Source organism: Coregonus clupeaformis, chromosome 28 (assembly GCF_020615455.1).
Source record: "Coregonus clupeaformis isolate EN_2021a chromosome 28, ASM2061545v1, whole genome shotgun sequence".
NCBI classification, from domain to species: domain Eukaryota; kingdom Metazoa; phylum Chordata; class Actinopteri; order Salmoniformes; family Salmonidae; genus Coregonus; species Coregonus clupeaformis.
The window spans coordinates 21,634,484-21,654,260 of record NC_059219.1 but is presented as its reverse complement, the minus strand read 5'-3'; the positions used below and the strand labels follow the sequence as shown (position 1 = coordinate 21,654,260).

General features: G+C 42.9%; 2 protein-coding genes across 2 annotated transcripts; one reads left to right on the top strand and one right to left on the bottom strand.

Annotated features, from left to right (window-relative positions):
* Positions 1-772: 772 nt before the first annotated feature.
* On the bottom strand, positions 773-8,654 carry LOC121542376 (adenosine receptor A1-like). Its single transcript, XM_041851781.1, has 3 exons — positions 8,523-8,654; positions 6,859-7,228; positions 773-2,917 (listed from the first exon to the last, which is right to left on the bottom strand). The coding sequence occupies exons 2-3, from the start codon at positions 7,218-7,220 to the stop codon at positions 2,083-2,085; spliced, it is 1,197 nt and encodes a 398-aa protein (XP_041707715.1). The 5' UTR covers positions 7,221-7,228; positions 8,523-8,654; the 3' UTR covers positions 773-2,082.
* A 6,647-nt stretch (positions 8,655-15,301) lies between these two features.
* Positions 15,302-18,820, top strand: LOC121542831 (40S ribosomal protein S19). Its single transcript, XM_041852389.2, has 6 exons — positions 15,302-15,346; positions 16,305-16,375; positions 16,502-16,602; positions 16,837-17,020; positions 17,672-17,726; positions 18,750-18,820. The coding sequence occupies exons 2-6, from the start codon at positions 16,305-16,307 to the stop codon at positions 18,792-18,794; spliced, it is 456 nt and encodes a 151-aa protein (XP_041708323.1). The 5' UTR covers positions 15,302-15,346; the 3' UTR covers positions 18,795-18,820.
* Positions 18,821-19,777: the final 957 nt, after the last annotated feature.

The window sequence follows — 19,777 nt, the reverse complement described above, 5'->3', positions numbered from 1 at the left end:
CGGAACAATTGAATAGGCACCCAAGCCAGAACTGTTCTCCATCAATAATGTGTTCCAGGAAGAGAGAGATGTTGTTTTTGTGAAGATCTGAGGGTGGGGTTTGGGGAGAAACTGGTAGACAGAGAGAGATATAAAAATAGAGATGGCGGATTGATGTATGATGATGTACAGGTTACTGTAAAAATAAGGGAAACACCAACATAAAGTGTTTAAATAGGACATTGGGCCACCACGAGCCGAAAGAAGAGCTTCAATGCACCTTGGCATAGATTCTACAAGTGTCTGGAACTCTATTGGAGGGATGCCACACCATTCTTCCATGAGAAATTCCATCATTTGGTGCTTTGTTGATGGTGGTGGAAAACGCTGTCTCAGGAGCCGCTCCAGAATCTCACGTAAGTGTTCAATTGGGTTGAGATCTGGTGACTGAGAGACACACACACTTACACACTCCCTTTAAACCCCTTATGCTCCTTTGAGACCCCTCTTTCAAAGTCTGAGATCTCTTCTAGCCATGGTAGCCAAAATAATGGTCAACTTGACATTTTTCCTTTATTTTGGCAGTTATCTGTATGTGAGAGAGAAGAGAGAGAGAAGAGAAGAACAGAGAGTGTGTGTGCATGTATTAGAAAGAGAGATGAGCATACAGAGAGAGAGAATTAGAGGGAGGGACAAAAGGGAAAGGGAGAGCGACAGACCCCCCCCCGAGTAATTTTTCACACCAACGTGGCCAGAAGATGAACAATCCAATTAGTTAGAGCAAGGCCTTTTATTTAAGGAGAGTATTAGATTTACACAGTTAATCAAAACAGCCAGGAAGACCGTTTCTCTGCTATAATTATGAGGTCGTCGCAGGACCAACCATGCTGTTATTACTGTGTGTTTAATTAAACATGATCAAAGCTAGATCTATAGCATCCGCAGCAGCAGCAGCAGCAGCAGTAGGCATGTTACAATGCAGACAGATCCTGATCTAGTCCCAGGCTTAGTTCTGGATCAGTGTGAGATTAGAAGAATTCTGCTGCGTGATATTTACTCTCTTGGTAGCTAGGTTTCCATCCAATTGGCAACAGATTTTCCCACCAGAGATGTGTTTCCAACAAATTGACTTGTTGCTGATAAAAGGCTGTGCATGATGATGTAGTGCACATAAAAATAATGTACTGAATAAAAACTAGAATTTAAATGGGTTTTAATTGCATTTTCAACTCTACTGATGGTTTTGTCACAAAAATGTTTGCGTTATATAGCGAATATGCCCACTCTGGTCATGGCACTTGCGCCCTAGACAACAGCTCGCAGATACAGTGTGGTTGATGAGATTATTATGGACAAAAGAGCAAGATCATTTTAATTTGTCAAATGGCATCAAGTTCATCACCTTGCATTTTCACCACCCTGTGAAGTTCATCATAACTTATTTCATCTGTAGCCTAATAAACGGTATGGTTTCCCGAGTGTAGTGGAAGGACCACACACCATATCATCGTGTGACTCCAAGTTTACCTCGGTATGATGATTATTATATCAATATTTGCGCGTAAAGGCGTTTCCAACGCCATTTCTCACATAATTAATTTTACAGACACAAAAAGATCCCACCTTGTTTGTTTGGCCGACATTTGGAAAGTCTACTGACAAATTAGCTGTTTCCATCAGGCCTGTCTTTACATTTTTTAACCAACATGTACTTTACTCAGCATAAAAAGGTTGGATGGAAGCCTGGTTAGTGACCTTATTTGATATGAGACCCAATGATTAAACAGCACAGTGTGTGAAAAACGAATTAACGTCTAGTATGTGCTACTGACAGGTTGATTAATATTTATAGGGATATATACACAAAGAAGCTCCTTGTGAATTACACAATGATACATGGCCCTGTTTACACACAATAATTGGAACTTATGTTTGTGGACAAACATCCAGGGAAATTGGATGTTCAGCAATTTTTGATGTATTACCATATTGGATATGTGTGTAAACAGAGCCTAAGAGAGTGAATTATAACATATGAGATGGGAATGCTGGTGTTGTAACAACACTTTTACACAGACACCTTCCCTGTTTTCCCATTCCATGTCACACACATACAACTGGGCACAGCCTCCCTTTGAGTGAGCAGGACGCCCCCTGCACAGCAGAACACAGGGCTCTGCCCACCACCTTACTCCCTGTGGGGGCCAGGTGGGGCAGAGGCAGGGGTGCCTGCTCGGCCACCACCCGTTGTATGGGAATGGTGAAGAGGAGAGGGGGCACCAGACCGTAGAGCTGCGACAGGAGCGAGACCAGCGGGAAAGCCCAGGTCGGGGGCAGTGTGCCTGGGGAGAAAAGCAGGAGGGAGTGGGTGATGTGAAGGGGCAGGCACAGGAGGACCAGGAGGCAAAGGGAGAGGCCCAGAGAGCGGGCACGGGGAGAGCTGCGTTTTGGGGGGCCAGAGCCTGGGCCTTCAGGGTCCTGTCTGGGCATCACACAGACCAGGTCTAGGTAAATGGCCAGCAGGCCCATTAGGGGGAGCAGGAAGACGGTCACCCCATAGACATAGACCAGGAACTGGGGGCTGAGGACGGTGTCGGGGGCACACACCCCCCAGTGGCTCCCATGGATCTCTGCGTAAGTGAAGTTATGGAGATCCTCCACGTAGAACTTGGACAGGAAGCCGCCGTAAGGGAGGTACTTCCCAATCACAGAGCGGTCCTGGTTGTACTTGGGGGGCGCAGGAGGGGGAGGAGGAGGGGAGGTCCAGTTGCCTGGGGGGATGTCGTCCAGCTCCAGCCCATCCAGCCATCCCTCAGCCCCTCCCCAGGTGTCCAGGACATTCCAGCCGATGAACTGGGCAAAGGAGGAGAGGACAGAGGCCACCCAGCACAGCAGGACCACACACAGGACTCGCCGACGTGTCACCAGGGAACTGTACCTGAAACAGAGAGCGAGAGAGAAGGGATAAACATAGAACCCAATGGGTCAAATGAAGCCAGCATGCACTGATGGTCTAGAGCAGGGGTCTTCAACCTTTTCTTGCCCAGGGACCCCCTCCGAGGCAAACTGGCGACCCAGGGACCCCAATAATGTGTTAACCAACATTTTATTTTTCACGTCTTGTCTTATCATCAGGTGAATAATAATGGCAAGGAGAAGTAACATTAACCAACATTTTAAAATGAATAGATTTGGTAGACAGTTTTTCATTATTTTGACCTCCCCACATTATAATTGGAAGTATAAGCTCTAACATAGCATATTAGCTAGAAAATGGTAATTCCAAACAATTGTTTTCTAAAAGTAGCTGTTTGGTTGGTTAAAAAAAGGTAAAACGTGTTGGCAAGAATGTATTTCCAAATCAAGAAAGCTTACCAGCAACCAGTGGCACTTTCTGTGATCCGTACCTGCGGGTGCTTTTTTAAAGCTTATCTCAGATACACCAGAGAGCAGAGATTATTATTTTTGTATTTTATCAGGATCCCCATTAGCTGTTGCAAAAGAAGCAGCTACTCTTCCTGGGGTCCACACAAAACATGACACATAATGACATAATACATAACTTTAATAGACAACAGGTCAAGGACAGAACGACATCCATTTTTTTGTTTGTTTTACAAAAGGCACACATAGCCTGCATATCAATACATACACACAAACTATCTAGGTCAAATAGGGGAGAGGCATTGTTGTCACGCCCTGACGTATAGAACTCTAGTTAGTTTGGTCAGGGTGTGCATGTTTAGTTCTATGTTGTTGTATATCTATGTTTAGATTCTAGTTGTTATACTTCTATGTTTGGCCGGGTATGATTCCCAATCAGAGGCAGCTGTCGCTCGTTGTCTCTGATTGGGGATCATACTTAAGTAGCCTGGTTGCCTACCTTTGTTGTGGGATCTTGTTCGTACTCTTGTTTGGCTTGTATGTGTTTTAGCCATAGTGAGTGTCACGTTACGTTGCCTTTTTGTCGAGTGTTTATCCAGTTTAACAAACATGTTCGCATACCACGCTGCACCTTGGTCTGACCCGTCTCTCAACGATCGTGAAAGTTGTGCCGTGAGGTGTTGCTTTATCTGTTTTTTGAAACCAGGTTTGTTGTTCACTTGAGCAATATGAGATGGAACGGAGTTCCACGCAATAATGGCTCTATATAATAGTGTACGCCAGGGTTCTTCAATTCCGGTCCTGGAGGGCCGAAACACCTCTGTTTTTTATCCTCTCCTTCTAATAAGGGGATAATTCAGACCTGGGACACCAGGTGAGTGCAATTAACTACCAGGTAGAAATAAAAAACAGAAGTGTTTCGGCCCTCCAGGACCGGAATTGAAGAACCCTGGTGTACGCTTTTTTGAATTTGTTCTAGATTTGGGGACTGTGAAAAGACCCCTGGTGGCATGTCTGGTGGGGTAAGTGTGTGTGTCAGAGCTGTGTGTAAGTTGACTATGCAAACAATTGGGGATTTTCAACACATTAATGTTTCTTATAAAAATAAGAAGTGATGCAGTCAGTCTCTCCTCAACTCTTAACCAAGAGAGACTGCATAGTATTTATATCAGCCCTCTGATTACAATGGTTGAATCATCAGAATACATGGACACATGCTTTGTTTAATGCCAGCGGCAGGTCATTGGTAAAAATAGAAAAGAGTAGAGGGCCTAGGGAGCTTCCCTGCGGTACACCACACTTTACATGTTTGACATTAGAGAAGCTTCCATTAAAGAAAGCCCTTTGAGTTATATTAGATAGCTCTGAATCCACGATATGGCAGAGGTTGTAAAGCCATTACACATATGTTTTTTCAACAACAGGTTCTGGTCAATAATATCAAAGGCTGCACTGAAATCTAACAGTACAGCGCCAACAATCTTCTTATTATCCATTTCTTTCAACCATTCATCAGTCATTTGTGTCAGTGCAATACATGTTGAGTGCCCTTCTCTATAAGCATGCTGAAAGTCTGTTGTTAATTTGTTTACAAAGAAATAGCATTGAATTTTTTCCAACAGTTTGCTAAGAGCTGGCAGCAAGCTTATAGGTCTGCTGTTAGAACCAGTAAAGGCCGCTTTACCACTCTTGGGTAGTGGAGTTACTTTGGCTTCCCTACTGGCCTGAGGACAAATACTTTCCTCTAGGCTCAGATTAAAGAGATGACAGATAGGAGTGGCTATAGAGTCAGCTACCATCCTCAGTAGCTTTCCATCTAAGTTGTCAATGCCAGGAGGTTTGTCATTATTGATCGATAACAATAATATTTCCACCTCTCCCACACTAACGTTTACAAAATTCAAACTTACAATGCTTTTCTTTCATTTTTTGTTTTTTTATGCATGAATACGATGGCTCACTGTTAGTTTTTTTGGTATTTCCTGCCTAAGTTTGCCCACTTTGACAATGTGGCAATGAATGTAGTAATAATTAAAATAATTGGCAACATCAAATGGTTTTGTGATGAATAAGCCATCTGATTTGATGAAAGGGGGGGGGGGGATTTGTCTTTCTGCCCATTATTTCATTTAAAGTTTCCATAATTCTTTATATCATTGATCTTGGCTTGATAATACAGTTTCTTCTTCTTTTTGTTGAGTTTAGTCACATATTTTCTCAATTTGCAGTAAGTCAGCCAGTCAGATGTGCAGCCACATTTATTAGCCACTCCTTTTGCCCCATCTCTTTCAACCTATAGTTTTTCAATTCCTCATCAATCCATGGAGCCTTAACAGTTCTAACAGTCTGTTTCTTAACAGGTGCATGTTTCTCAGTAATTGGAAGAAGCAATTTCATAAATGAATCAAGTGCAGCATCTGGATGCTCCTTATTAATCACATCAGACCAACAAATATTTTTAACATCAGTATTTCTGTTACATATATTTTAAATATGTCTTCAACTACTTCTGAGTATTTTGTCATTTGTATTATACTGGGCTGAACTACACTCCAATGTATTTTGTAACAATATACTTTCTAGAGCTGTAATTAGTATTTTCAAAATACAAAATAAATTTTCTATACCATTTTCTATAGCGGTTCACAATTTTGTGGCCCACTTTCACCCTGCATTGGTATCAAAAGTCTGATGGCACTATAATGTGATAAGAGTGTTTGCTAAATGAACAAAATATAAATGTATATGTAAAAAGAAAAAAGAAAAAATTGCAAAGCATGTTGAGTAGTAATCTCCACTTCGAAACAAGGCCAATAATAATACCAAGTGTGCTTTGCCGTTAATTATGGTTAATTTTCTCATATACAGTACATTTACATTTTGGTCATTTAGCAGACCCTCTGATCCAGAGTGACTTGCAGTCAGTGCATTCAACTAAGGTAGATAAACAGCAACATATCACAGTCATAGCAAATTAAATGTTTCTGTAAGCGTTACTGAGAATGTTGTTGCTGTTCAGGCAGGCTACTTGCAAATGTGTTTCTGTATTTGAAAATATGAAATACATGTATTTTAATTAAATACATTTCAAACTTATTTTGTAGTTTACTTTGATACATTGATCTTTATGGTATTTTGTAATTAGCTAATTTTGCCAATCCCTGCCAATGAGTGTAATGAGCTCCAATGAGTGTAATTTGCTCAATATAAGGAGTTGTGAAATAAAGTAATCATTGTTAGAAAGAAGATGTCCTCCTCTTTTCTACTGTATGTATGTAATAATACAATTGTTTATTCTGTTGTTGCTAGCATTATTCATAAAAATATATATTCGTTCCACTTTTTGGTTTGTTTTAATTTATTTATTAAATATTTTTGTGGACCTCCGGTTGAATACTCCTGGTCTAGAGTGCAGTCCTGAGAACATTTTGCTAATTCTTTCAGGTGCACTTGATTTAGTTTTGGTACTTTTACCCCCCTCTCTCTCTGACTCACCTGCTCCCCATGCGATGCTTCAGGTGGGAGTCGAGGGTCATGAGCAGCAGCAGGCAGACAGTGAACTGCCTGACCAGCAGAGGACAGCACACCAGGGTAATGCAGGTGTACAGACACTGGGGACTCCTCAGGTTCAGCAGCACAGAGACAGGGACCCCCACCGCACCCCCTATTGCCCCCACCCAGCCCAGACACAACTTCAGGCAGGCAGAAACACTCCCGCTCCGGGTATGACCACCTCCTCCCTGGCCTCCTCCATCCTCCGCGATCCCACCACCACCCATAGACATCCTCACACTCACCACGATCACCGACACAGATACCACACACTGACTCACCGAGTACAGCCACATGTGCTCCATGGCTGAACCTAAGAGGGGGACAGAGACAAAGGGGTGGGGGAGGTGGCAGAGCAAAGAGATTGAGAGAAAGACGAGTGAAACACAGCCCGTCCATTGGTTGAGGTGTCAAACCTAACTCTAAGAGATCATTAAAAGTTTCTACTGCACTTGTCGCAACAGTGGATGTCCTACCATGGCTACCTAGCTAATTATAAAATTTTCCCAATTGGCTCTTTGATCCCCTCCTCTCCCCTGAAACTGGCTTCCAGGTGAGGTTTTTAATGAGGAAGCATTCTCAGTCAGTTTACCTGGGACATAAAAAAAAGACACACAAAAAGACTACGGCAATAGTTTGAGCAGGGGGAATGGAGAGAGTGAGTGAGCGGGGGGAAAGATTGATTGAGAAAAGCGTGCGCGGGAGGATAGAGTAAAGGAAAAATAAATGAAAAGGGAGAAGCAGAGGCAGGACGTTGAGGGGGAGAGATTGTTAGATATTTTTTATAGGTATTGGAGACCTGTAAGCATGCTTGGAGAGTGAAAAGGTCAGCGTAGACCGGACCTGACAGAGCGCTCACACTGAGGATGTGAGCATCATGCAAACACAGTGTAGAGAGGGTAGGCTCTGTGAAAACAGACCGTTAACAACACACACTGCAGCAGACAGACAGAGCCGGAGACGCTGGTGTGAACTTACTCGAGTGTGACTGACAGGCAATTTCAGAACATTTTCAAACAATGGGCTCAAATAAAGCAAAGCGGATGGATATTGAAATAGCAGATTTAACGCTGTAATGTGCCACCTGTCTCCTCAGAATAATGAGTTTGACCTTTTCAGGACATCCAGACGACAAGTTGTCAGTTTTCATAATAATTATGACTGACTGGAATAACCGTTTTATACAGCGCATTATCACTTGATACAGTTGTCTCATGTCCTGCTCCTTGAAGGGCCTTGAAATAATTAATGGAGTGCATTCCACCTTATGTGGGTGTCTTCGGTTTGAATCTGTGACTGGTCGCTTTCAATGTGATTAATTTACCTTTGTTAATCAATTAAGCATTGAGAGACAACACAAGCATACAGACTCATAGCCACACGACACAGTCAGAGCTTTAGATCAGATCATTGGAAGCTCAATGGATGACAGAAAAGATGGTAGAGAATATAATGGTTGGAGAATGGATAGAGAACAGAAGGAAGGGTGATTCTGTGGACCCCAGGAAAAGTAGCTGCTGCTATCGCAACAGCTAATGGGGATCCTAATAAAATACCTAAATATAGCTATCTAGAACAGTAGAATAAATGAGAAAATACCAAATTACCTGATATGTTGAGGATGTATATATCTGGATAAGAGCATCTGCTAAATGACTAAAATGTAAAATGTAAATATAACTCTATGACAGTTCTAATCTGTCCTCTGTAAATCTTCTCTCGCTCTTTACCTCTCTATCTCTTCCTCTCACTCTATTCTTCTGCACTGACTGACAGAATAAACTCACATTCATAAACCGTCATTACCCTCTCTGCCCACCTATCTTGTGGTCTTGTCTATGCAAACATATCAATTGTGTCAATGTTGAAGCAGTGCTAACCTTTCCACCCGAGCTGTGCAAAGGTCACCACAAGCATTGTAAATACGTAAATAAAAAAGACCAAGGCTATAGTTAACACATACACTCGCAGACACACACACTCAAGTCAATCGAACATGTACAAATGCGTGCACACACACACACACACACACGGAGAGAGACACTCAAACATGTGTGTAAACATAGTGGCACAGATGGAAGAGATGATAAACAGAGAAAAACAAAGGAGAGAAAGAAGAGAGGGACAGAGAATGCAATCTCTTCTCAAGGGTTTGGGCATCGTTCTGTGAAAAGAGCTCGTGTTCACTGTGCCATGTTTCAGGCAGCAGTACATTTATTTTTCAACAGCTATTTCTAGGATAACAAAGAACAAATGAAGTGGCATTGTTGTTGTTTTTCCATGTGGGAAATGTACCATGGGAAATAAAGAACGATTGTTGCATGCAGGATTCAAAGGAATTTTATCATGATCTCTGTCAGTAGGCTATTTGTGGAAATCCCATAAGAATAAGATATGGTTTTATATAGTATGTATAAGCTGGAAGTAGAAGCCTAAGTGTTGTTGTCCATTAGTTTACTCCAATTAGGGGAGGGATGGTAGGGTTAGGGGAAAATAAAGGAAAATATATTTTAAAAATATACACTACCAGTCAAAAGTTTGGACACACCTACTCATTCAAGGGTTTTTCTTTATTTTTACTATTTTTTACATTGTAGAATAATAGTGAAGACATCAAAACTATGAAATAACACATACAGTGGGGAAAAAAAGTATTTAGTCAGCCACCAATTGTGCAAGTTCTCCCACTTAAAAAGATGAGAGAGGCCTGTAATTTTCATCATAGGTACACGTCAACTATGACAGACAAAATGAGAAAAAAAATCTAGAAAATCACATTGTAGGATTTTTAATGAATTTATTAGCAAATTATGGTGGAAAATAAGTATTTGGTCAATAACCAAAGTTTCTCAATACTTTGTTATATACCCTTTGTTGGCAATGACACAGGTCAAACGTTTTCTGTAAGTCTTCACAAGGTTTTCACACACTGTTGCTGGTATTTTGGCCCATTCCTCCATGCAGATCTCCTCTAGAGCAGTGATGTTTTGGGGCTGTCGCTGGGCAACATGGACTTTAAACTCCCTCCAAAGATTTTCTATGGGGTTGAGATCTGAAGACTGGCTAGGCCACTCCAGGACCTTGAAATGCTTCTTATGAAGCCACTCCTTCGTTGCCCGGGCGGTGTGTTTGGGATCATTGTCATGCTGAAAGACCCAGCCACGTTTCATCTTCAATGCCCTTGCTGATGGAAGGAGGTTTTCACTCAAAATCTCACGATACATGGCCCCATTCATTCTTTCCTTTACACGGATCAGTCGTCCTGGTCCCTTTGCAGAAAAACAGCCCCAAAGCATGATGTTTCCACCCCCATGCTTCACAGTAGGTATGGTGTTCTTTGGATGCGACTCAGCATTCTTTGTCCTCCAAACACGACGAGTTGAGTTTTTACCAAAAAGTTATATTTTGGTTTCATCTGACCATATGACATTCTCCCAATCCTCTTCTGGATCATCCAAATGCACTCTAGCAAACTTCAGACGGGCCTGAACATGTACTGGCTTAAGCAGGGGGACACGTCTTGCACTGCAGGATTTGAGTCCCTGGCGGCGTAGTGTGTTACTGATGGTAGGCTTTGTTACTTTGGTCCCAGCTCTCTGCAGGTCATTCACTAGGTCCCCCCGTGTGGTTCTGGGATTTTTGCTCACCGTTCTTGTGATCATTTTGACCCCACGGGGTGAGATCTTGCGTGGAGCCCCAGATCGAGGGAGATTATCAGCGGTCTTGTATGTCTTCCATTTCCTAATAATTGCTCCCACAGTTGATTTCTTCAAACCAAGCTGCTTACCTATTGCAGATTCAGTCTTCCCAGCCTGGTGCAGGTCTACAATTTTGTTTCTGGTGTCCTTTGACAGCTCTTTGGTCTTGGCCATAGTGGAGTTTGGAGTGTGACTGTTTGAGGTTGTGGACAGGTGTCTTTTATACTGATAACAAGTTCAAACAGGTGCCATTAATACAGGTAACGAGTGGAGGACAGGGGAGCCTCTTAAAGAAGAAGTTACAGGTCTGTGAGAGCCAGAAATCTTGCTTGTTTGTAGGTGACCAAATACTTATTTTCCACCATAATTTGCAAATAAATTCATAAAAAATCCTACAATGTGATTTTCTGGAAAATGTTTTCTCAATTTGTCTGTCGTAGTTGACGTGTACCTATGATGAAAATTACAGGCCTCTCTCATCTTTCTAAGTGGGAGAACTTGCACAATTGGTGGCACACTGCCCTTTCCCACCTGGACAAGAGGAACACCTACGTGAGAATGCTATTCATTGACTACAGCTCAGCATTCAACACCATAGTGCCCTCAAAGCTCATCACTAAGCTAAGGATCCTGGGACTAAACACCTCCCTCTGCAACTGGATCCTGGACTTCCTGACGGGCCGCCCCCAGGTGGTAAGGGTAGGTAACAACACATCTGCCACACTGATCCTCAACACGGGGGCCCCTCAGGGGTGCGTGCTCAGTCCCCTCCTGTACTCTCTGTTCACCCATGACTGCATGGCCAGGCACGACTCCAACACCATCATTAAGTTTGCCGACGACACAACAGTGGTAGGCCTGATCACCCGACAACGATGAGACAGCCTATAGGGAGGAGGTCAGAGATCTGGCCGTGTGGTGCCAGGACAACAACCTCTCCCTCAACGTGACCAAGACAAAGGAGATGATTGTGGACTACAGGAAAAAAAAGAGGACTGAGCACGCCCCCCATTCTCATCGACGGGGCTGTAGTGGAACAGGTTGAGAGCTTCAAGTTCCTTGGTGTCCACATCACCAACGAACTATCATGGTCCAAACACACCAAGACAGTCGTGAAGAGGGCACGACAAAGCCTATTCCCCCTCAGGAGACTAAAAAGATTTGGCATGGGTCCTCAGATCCTCAAAAAAATTCTACAGCTGCACCATCGAGAGCATCCTGACTGGTTGCATCACCGCCTGGTATGGCAACTGCTTGGCCTCTGACCGCAAGGCACTACAGAGGGTAGTGCGTACGGCCCAGTACATCACAGGGGCAAAGCTCCCTGCCATCCAGGACCTCTATACCAGGCGGTGTCAGAGGAAGGCCCTCAAAATTGTCAAAGACTCCAGTCACCCTGGTCATAGACTGTTCTCTCTGCTACCGCACGGCAAGCGGTACCGGAGTGCCAAGTCTAGGTCCAAAAGACTTCTCAACAGCTTCTACCCCCAAGCCATAAGACTCCTGAACAGCTAATCATGGCTACCCGGACTATTTGCACTGCCCCCCCACCCCATACTTTTTACGCTGCTGCTACTCTGTTAAGTATTTATGCATAGTCACTTTAACTCTACCCACATGTACATATTACCTCAACTACCTCAACTAGCCGGTGCCCCCGCACATTGACTATGCAACGGTACCCCCCTGTATATATAGCCTCCCTACTGTCACTTTATTCTATTGTATATATAGCCTCCCTACTGTCACTTTATTTTTACTTCTGCTCTTTTTTTCTCAACACTTTTTTGTTGTTGTTTTATTCTTACTTTTTTGTTTAAAATAAATGCACTGTTGGTTAAGGGCTGTAAGTAAGCATTTCACTGTAATGTCTGCACCTGTTGTATTCGGCGCATGTGACCAATAAAATTTGATTTGATTTGATTTGATTTGACTAAATACTTTTTTTCCCCACTGTATGGAATCATGTAGTAGCCAAAAACGTGTTAAACAAATCAAAATATATTTCTTCAAATAGCCACCCTTTGCCTTGATGACAGCTTTGCACACTCCTGGTATTCTCTCAACCAGCTTCATGAGGTAGTCACCTGGAATGCATTTCAATTAACAGGTGTGCCTTCTTAAAAGTTAATTTGTGGAATTTATTTCCTTCTTAATGCGTTTGAGCCAATCAGTTGTGTTGTGACAAGGTAGGGGGGGTATACAGAAGATAGCCCTATTTGGTAAAAGACAAAGTCCATGTTATGGCAAGAACAACTCAAATAAGCAAAGAGAAATGACAGTCCATCATTACTGTAAGACATGAAGGTCAGTCAATATGGAACATTTCAAGAACTTTGAAATTTTCTTCAAGTGCAGTCGCAAAAACCATCAAGCGCTATGATGAAACTGGCTCGCATGAGGACCACCACAGGAATGGAAGACCCAGAGTTACCTCTGCTGCAGAGGATAAGTTAATTAGAGTTACCAGCCTCAGAAATTGCAGCCCAAATAAATGCTTCACAGAGTTCAAGTCACAGACACATCTCAACATCAACTGTTCAGAGGGGACTGTGTGAATCAGGCCTTTATGGTCGAATTGCTGCAAAGAAACTACTACTAAAGGACACCAATAAGAAGAAGAGACCTGCTTGGGCCAAGAAAAATGAGCAATGGACATTAGACAGGTGGAAATTTGTCCTTTGGTCTGGAGTCCAAATTTGAGATTTTTGGTTCCAACCGCCGTGTCTTTGTGAGACGCGGTATGGGTGAACGGATGATCTCCACATGTGTAGTTCCCACCGTAAAGCATGGAGGGTAGGTGTTATGGTGTGGGGGTGCTTTGCTGGTGAAACTGTCTGTGATTTATTTAGAATTCAAGGCACACTTAACCAGCATGGCTACCACAGCATTCTGCAGCGATTCGCCATCCCATCTGGTTTGGGCTTAGTGGGACTATCATTTGTTTTTCAACAGGACAATGACCCAACACACCTCCAAGCTGTGTAAGGGCTATTTGACCAAGAAGGAGAGTGATGGAGTGCTGCATCAGATGACCTGGCCTCCACAATCCCCCCACCTCAACCCAATTGAGATGGTTTGGGATGAGTCGGAATGGCAGAGTGAAGGAAAATCAGCCAACAAGTGCTAAGCATATGTGGGAACTCCTTCAAGACTGTTGGAAAAGCATTCCAGGTGAACCTGGTTGAGAGAATGCCAAGAGTGTGCAAAGCTGTCATCAAGGCAAAGGGTGGCTATTTGAAGAATCTCAAATATAAAAAATGTTCTCATTTGTTTAACACTTTTTTGGTTACTACATGATTCCATATGTGTTATTTCATAGTTTTGATGTATTCATTATTATTCTACTATGTAGAAAATAGTAAAAATAAAGAAAAACCCTTGAATGAGTAGGTGTGTCCAAAGTTTTGACTGGTACTGTATATATTTTATATATATGTATTTGCAAAAAAATATGGGTGACTGGAAATGATGCAGACAATTACATTGATGGAAGCAACAATCTATCTGCAATATTAAAGCTTATCTACCCCCTATAAAAATAAAATAATAATAATAAGATATGGTTACAATGCATTTCACAGATCTTACATTTACATTTTAGTCATTTAGCAGACGCTCTTAACCAGAACGACTTACAGGAGCAATTAGGGTTAAGTGCCTTGCTCAAGGGCACATCGACAGATTTTTCACCTAGTCGGCTCGGGGATTAGAACCAGCGACCTTTCGGTTACTGGCACAACGCTCTTAACCACTAAGCTACCTGCCGCCCCATTCTTTCAGTAACTTTTCATCCGAGTACATTCTGATTGGGTTTACACAGTGCTTTGTTACAGCCTGAATTTAAAACGGATTAAATTGAGATTTGTCACTGGCCTACGCACAATACTCCATAATGGCAGATTAGCAGTTGATTGTAGGGTTGTCATGATCCCAGCATCGCCACTCTGAAGCATGGCGGCAAGAAAACATGGAGTTAAAATGTCTTGTTTCGAGGAAAACAGCCACTAATGTTGAAAACACACAGCCCTCTTGTCACCCAGAGTCACATCTGAGGAATCCGTTACAGTTCGTTGCGGTTGAGTCCGTGACGGGAGATCTTGCTGTTTAAATCCTGCATGTGCTTCTTCATCTTGTATCCCATCTCTCTGTTCTTCTCGGCCAGGTTATTGTATCTCTCCTGGTTTCTCAGGATGTTGTCGTTGTCTCCTAGAGCTTCTACATGTCTCAGCTTCTGGTGGGATAACTCCAACTGCTCCTGGTAGTGGCTGTGCTTCTCTTGAAATACTGACGTGATATTTCACAAGATTATTATAATAAAAACATCAGTTTGAAATACATCATCCTGGTTATTGCATTCACTGTGCAGACTATAGTAACATTAGACATTAGTATCCTATTGCTGCAATAAAAATGTACTTCCATATACCACTAAAAAACTGCTAATTAATTCATATTGCTGCTCCAGGGCATTTGCCTCTTCTTTTGCTGACAATTTAATAATTCAAGGCATTTGATTGTGAAGTAGCCTTAACCTTGGACACTGCATGCTGCTTTGAAATGCAGCAGGTTGTACTCTGATTGGGCTAGAAATTCATCAACAGGCCATCTTGTGATGAACATTTCAACGTACAGGGTGAGGTCATATATCGCGAGAGTGAACGCGATCCGCCCGTTTTAACACGGGCTGGAAACCCCGTCCAACCCTCTTCCTCTCGCTGTCCACAAGCAAGGTAAAAGGATGTCTGTTCTCTGGCTTTATTTGAACAAATGTATGACATTTTCGTGATAATTATTCTCCCATAACTGACCGCGTATACATTAAACAATCAATTAACAACTACCGGGTTTTCCGGGAAGTACAGAATCGTGTAGATTATTTACAATATATGTAAAGTTGCATGCGGCCCTCACACACGTATCTTCCAGTGATGGCTGCCCCCATGCCTCTGCATTGAGGCCTAAACATTTCGCGTTTACTTTGTCCATTTTAGAAGAGACTATCTTATCTGCGCTAACGGTCTCTTCCATTTGAATGTACTACGCTCTTCGGCTGTTGAACTGTGATCCTTCTTATACTGGCTGGATTTCTGCCTCGAATTTCTGTGGTTACATGTCTGGGCTTCTACCGAGGTTCACTGCTAACGTTGTGGCTAACTCTTGCTAATGAGATAACTACCATCACATGCCGGTGACCGGTTTGTTTTGTGAGCTGGTTAGCCCAACTAGGCTTTGGTGATATCAGTTATTTGCTTAAATTGTCCTTCAGATAATGCAATATTATTCACTATGAGGGATTCATGTTATCACGAGATTGTGAATATTTTCTATCACCGCTGTCCAACAGGAAGGTAAGCTACCTAAATAATTAATTAGCCAACTAACGTTAATTGCCTGCTTAAGCAAGCCGTTCATCACCCATGTGGTTAGTTAAGTAACTAGTTAGCTAGATATGTGGTTTGCAGGAAAGTTGTCAATAGTAGTGTATAGACACTTGCAATCATCAGATGAACTGTTTTCTGATTATTGGGGTAGTTGAGTCATCCTATCATCTGCACATTATATACCTAACGTTAGTTACATGACAGCTAGGCTACATATTGAATGTACTCAGGACCTTCATTGCAGTCTGTATTGCCATCATTCATGCATTGTACCTCATATTGAAGTTCTCCTCTCCCTCTCTCACAGATGCCTGGTGTCACAGTGAAAGACGTCAACCAGCAGGAGTTTGTCCGTGCCCTGTCGGCTTTCCTGAAGAAGTGAGTTTTCCACTGAGTTCTTTAATATAAGCATGTGTAGTCGCATACACGTGAAGCCTTGTTAAATTCTTGCTTAGTAATGCGTTGAGGTTTTCTGATTGACTAAGTATGCTTTTCATGTTCTAGGTCAGGAAAGCTGAAGGTCCCAGATTGGGTGGACATTGTCAAGCTGGCCAAACACAAGGAGCTGGCCCCCAGCGATGAGAACTGGTTCTACACCAGAGCTGGTATGATTTAGACCATTGACACCCCATGACATTCTTCCCTTCAGGACTACCTGTTTTCTCATTCCATTAGTCTAGTTTGGTAGGTACAATCTGTTATTGGCATTGGTTTAGACCCAAATTGACCACAAATGATTTTCCTCACCGTTAGTGCAGAAGTATGGAACAAGATCATTGTGACTCTGACCATCAGTGGTATTAACCCCTCTCATTTTGTTCCCCTCTTCTCCCTCCCAGCTTCCACAGTGCGCCACCTGTACCTGCGTGGGGGTGCCGGTGTGGGCTCCATGACCAAGATCTACGGTGGTCGCCAGAGGAACGGTGTGTGCCCCGCCCACTTCAGCGTCGGCTCCAAAAATGTGGCCCGTAAGGTGCTGCAAGCCCTCGAGCTTCTCAAGATGGTGGAGAAGAACCCCAACGGGTGAGTTGAACCATGCTGGTTAGAATGTTGTCCCTAGACACTGATCCAAGGTCGGCGTTCTCATTGGTCCTTATGGTTAGGATTGGGGTAAACGAGCTGGTCCTACATCGCTACTTCTACTGAGAACAGAGTGAAACACCAGATATGGACTGTTTTATTACGTCACCCAGTCCTGGTCCCAGAGCACCACTGGGTTGAGGATTTTAAATTCAGTTTGCATGCTGCGCCTAACAAAGACCAAACGCCTTGAAACCGGAAAAAAAATGTTCTTGTTGAACCCATTTTGTGTCCACTGAACACAACTGTATACAAAGTATCTTACAAGTGCTCAATTTAATTCGTTTTGATTATTTTATTTGCATGAAATCTGGATGAACATAACTATTGTGATCTGACCAGGTGCATTCAGATGTGTTAATTGATTTTGTAGCATTCTAGCAATTTCTGCACATGGGTGGGCACATTTCATCCTATGGCGGTTGTGTAGTGGTGTCATTGCCAAAGTGTTCCGGTCTCTAGTGTTGAGTCAGTCACCTGTATAAGGGATGTTGATGTCTTTGCGTTGTTGATGTACAGAATGGAGTTGATCTGTTAGTATGGAGGAGTGTTAATTTGTTCTTGCTGACTCAATGAACCTCTTCTCTCTCGCAGTGGTCGCAGACTAACCGCCCAGGGAACCAGAGATCTGGACAGGATTGCTGGCCAGGTGAGGCCCTTTTCTTTACCCCACCAGCAGGGTTTGGTTACCTTGCTTCTGGGGAGCCCATGGGTTGTGCAGGCCTGTTCCAGAAATACGGCAAAATAAATAGGTTAAATCGGGACCGTGAGATAATTTGGTCAAATGGGGGGGCTTATTTGACCTTTAACACATGTTCAAGTGTAACCTATACAGGTGTGGCGTGAAATGGAAATGTGTTTTTTGCATATCCCACATATCTAACCGCTAGGCAATTTGCCGCCTTGCTTGGCTGGAATAAAGGCTTTATAGCCCCAAGGCTCCCCAGGACCAGGGTACCGCCTACTTGTACCTCATAGTATCAGGCCTGTGGGCCCTTATCTAAAAAGTCATCACTAAAACATGTCCCCCTGCACTTTGATGGTAGAACATCCCAGACAGTGCATGTAATGAGAGCATCAGCACAGTGTTGCCCAAGCATGCAGCCTGCTTTTTGAATTCAGCCAGCTGTCCTTGGTCTAAATTTATTCTCTAACTTTGCTCCTGAGCCTCGCAGCCTGCATAATGAGTGTCAGTCGTAGTTTTTTTTACTGTGGTAAAAACAAACAGCAGCTCAGCCGCTGTCGGCTTCAATCTGAGTGTGCCTAAGAGGAACAACGGTGTGACAATCCAAGGGTAAACCAGCAGAGGGAATTTCATGCTGACTGAATCCACCATATGGTGCAGCTTTTCACTGTTGATCCTTTGTTAACAGCTGAATTTAGATGAGCTAACCTGGCCCTCCCTGGCTGCTACATGGTGGCGTCATTGATCGGCTCGCTTGGCTTCCCCCTGTGGTGTTTTTGATGGCTTAAGAAATAGTTTATATCCCAGGGAGCCAGGTATGTCATGTGCTCTCACAGACATGACTGGCGTTTCTGACGGGTTGTAGTGAAGTCAATGTCCTCAAGCTGTTAGTTTTATTCCAGGCCTCATTACTTTGTTAGATCAATAGCTCACTGGAATAACCTCTGAACAGATCTACAGCACTGTCTTTTTTATTTGTTTCCCCAGGTTGCAGCTGCAAAGTTGCCCCCGAAGGCTGCACCTACAGTTTAATAAATCTATTTTTGGAGAAGGTGAAATCTTGTCTGTGCTTCTTTCAAACCTGAGCAAGTTGGATTTGACCAACAATTGATGGGACCTCTTTGTGGTCGCTTCCATGGGCTTATGGTTTTACATACCAATGTTAGATATGTAACCTCTTTGGTCTTGATGTCATTGGGGGACTGGACTGATGAAGTGTATATTTTGTGATGGCTGTCTGTTTAGTCTACACACAATGTGGTTTATGTTAAGAGAATTTCTATGAACTTCCAAAATATTACTCACCTCATGAGCTTAGTTAAACTCTTACCCTATCATACTGGTAACTCAAACTATTTGTCATTTGAGTCTTAACAATGCTTAGCTTCAAAATGTTTTACTATCATGTTGATCTATGGGGCTGCTAGTTGTCTTGACACCGGAGGTGGGAAGATTCTTATGGGTATGAGAATATGGCTTAATGCAACAGTGCCATCTAGAGGAGACTGAAGACTCGACTACAGCTCACCCAGCAGAAATTTCTCGCAAGGAGGGTTGAGTGCTGCTTAAAGTCTTTGGTGTTAAATGTGATTTGCACTTCCTGAAAAGCAGTGTCCTCCAACTCTACCAGAGGAAGAGGCGACACGAGCGTTTTCGCTCTCCAAAATCTGTTAAGCCCAACACATTCCTATGGGTTTATTTTGGACCTAAGGTTGTCGCCTGTCTTTCTACCATTGGGACAACGACTCCCATTGTTAGGGTGGAGACGTGCGCATCTCTTCATTATACAGAGCTGTGAATACTGCTTCAAACGAAGACATTTTGTTTGTTTACTTTCTATGTGATCTCGTAAAAATTTTTTTTCTGTTCGACGCCTTAATACAAAGTTTCTTAAAGTATACTGAACAAAAATATAAATGCAACCAGTAAAGTGGTGTTCCCATGTTTCATGAGCTGAAATAATAGATACCCGAAATGTTTCCATACCCACAAAAAGCTTGTTTCTCATATTTTGT

What these genes read in the sequence shown, in the direction of transcription:
- LOC121542831 (XM_041852389.2), top strand. Translation starts at nt 16,305, where the DNA reads ATGCCTGGTGTCACAGTGAAAGACGTCAACCAGCAGGAGTTTGTCCGT. An exon ending in CTGGTTCTACACCAGAGCTG is followed by an intron (nt 16,603 to 16,836) that starts GTATGATTTAGA and finishes TCTCCCTCCCAG; the next exon opens with CTTCCACAGTGCGCCACCTG. An exon ending in TGGACAGGATTGCTGGCCAG is followed by an intron (nt 17,727 to 18,749) that starts GTGAGGCCCTTT and finishes TTGTTTCCCCAG; the next exon opens with GTTGCAGCTGCAAAGTTGCC.
- LOC121542376 (XM_041851781.1), bottom strand. Translation starts at nt 7,220, where the DNA reads ATGGAGCACATGTGGCTGTACTCGGTGAGTCAGTGTGTGGTATCTGTG. An exon ending in AAGCATCGCATGGGGAGCAG is followed by an intron (nt 2,918 to 6,858) that starts GTGAGTCAGAGA and finishes TCTCTGTTTCAG; the next exon opens with GTACAGTTCCCTGGTGACAC.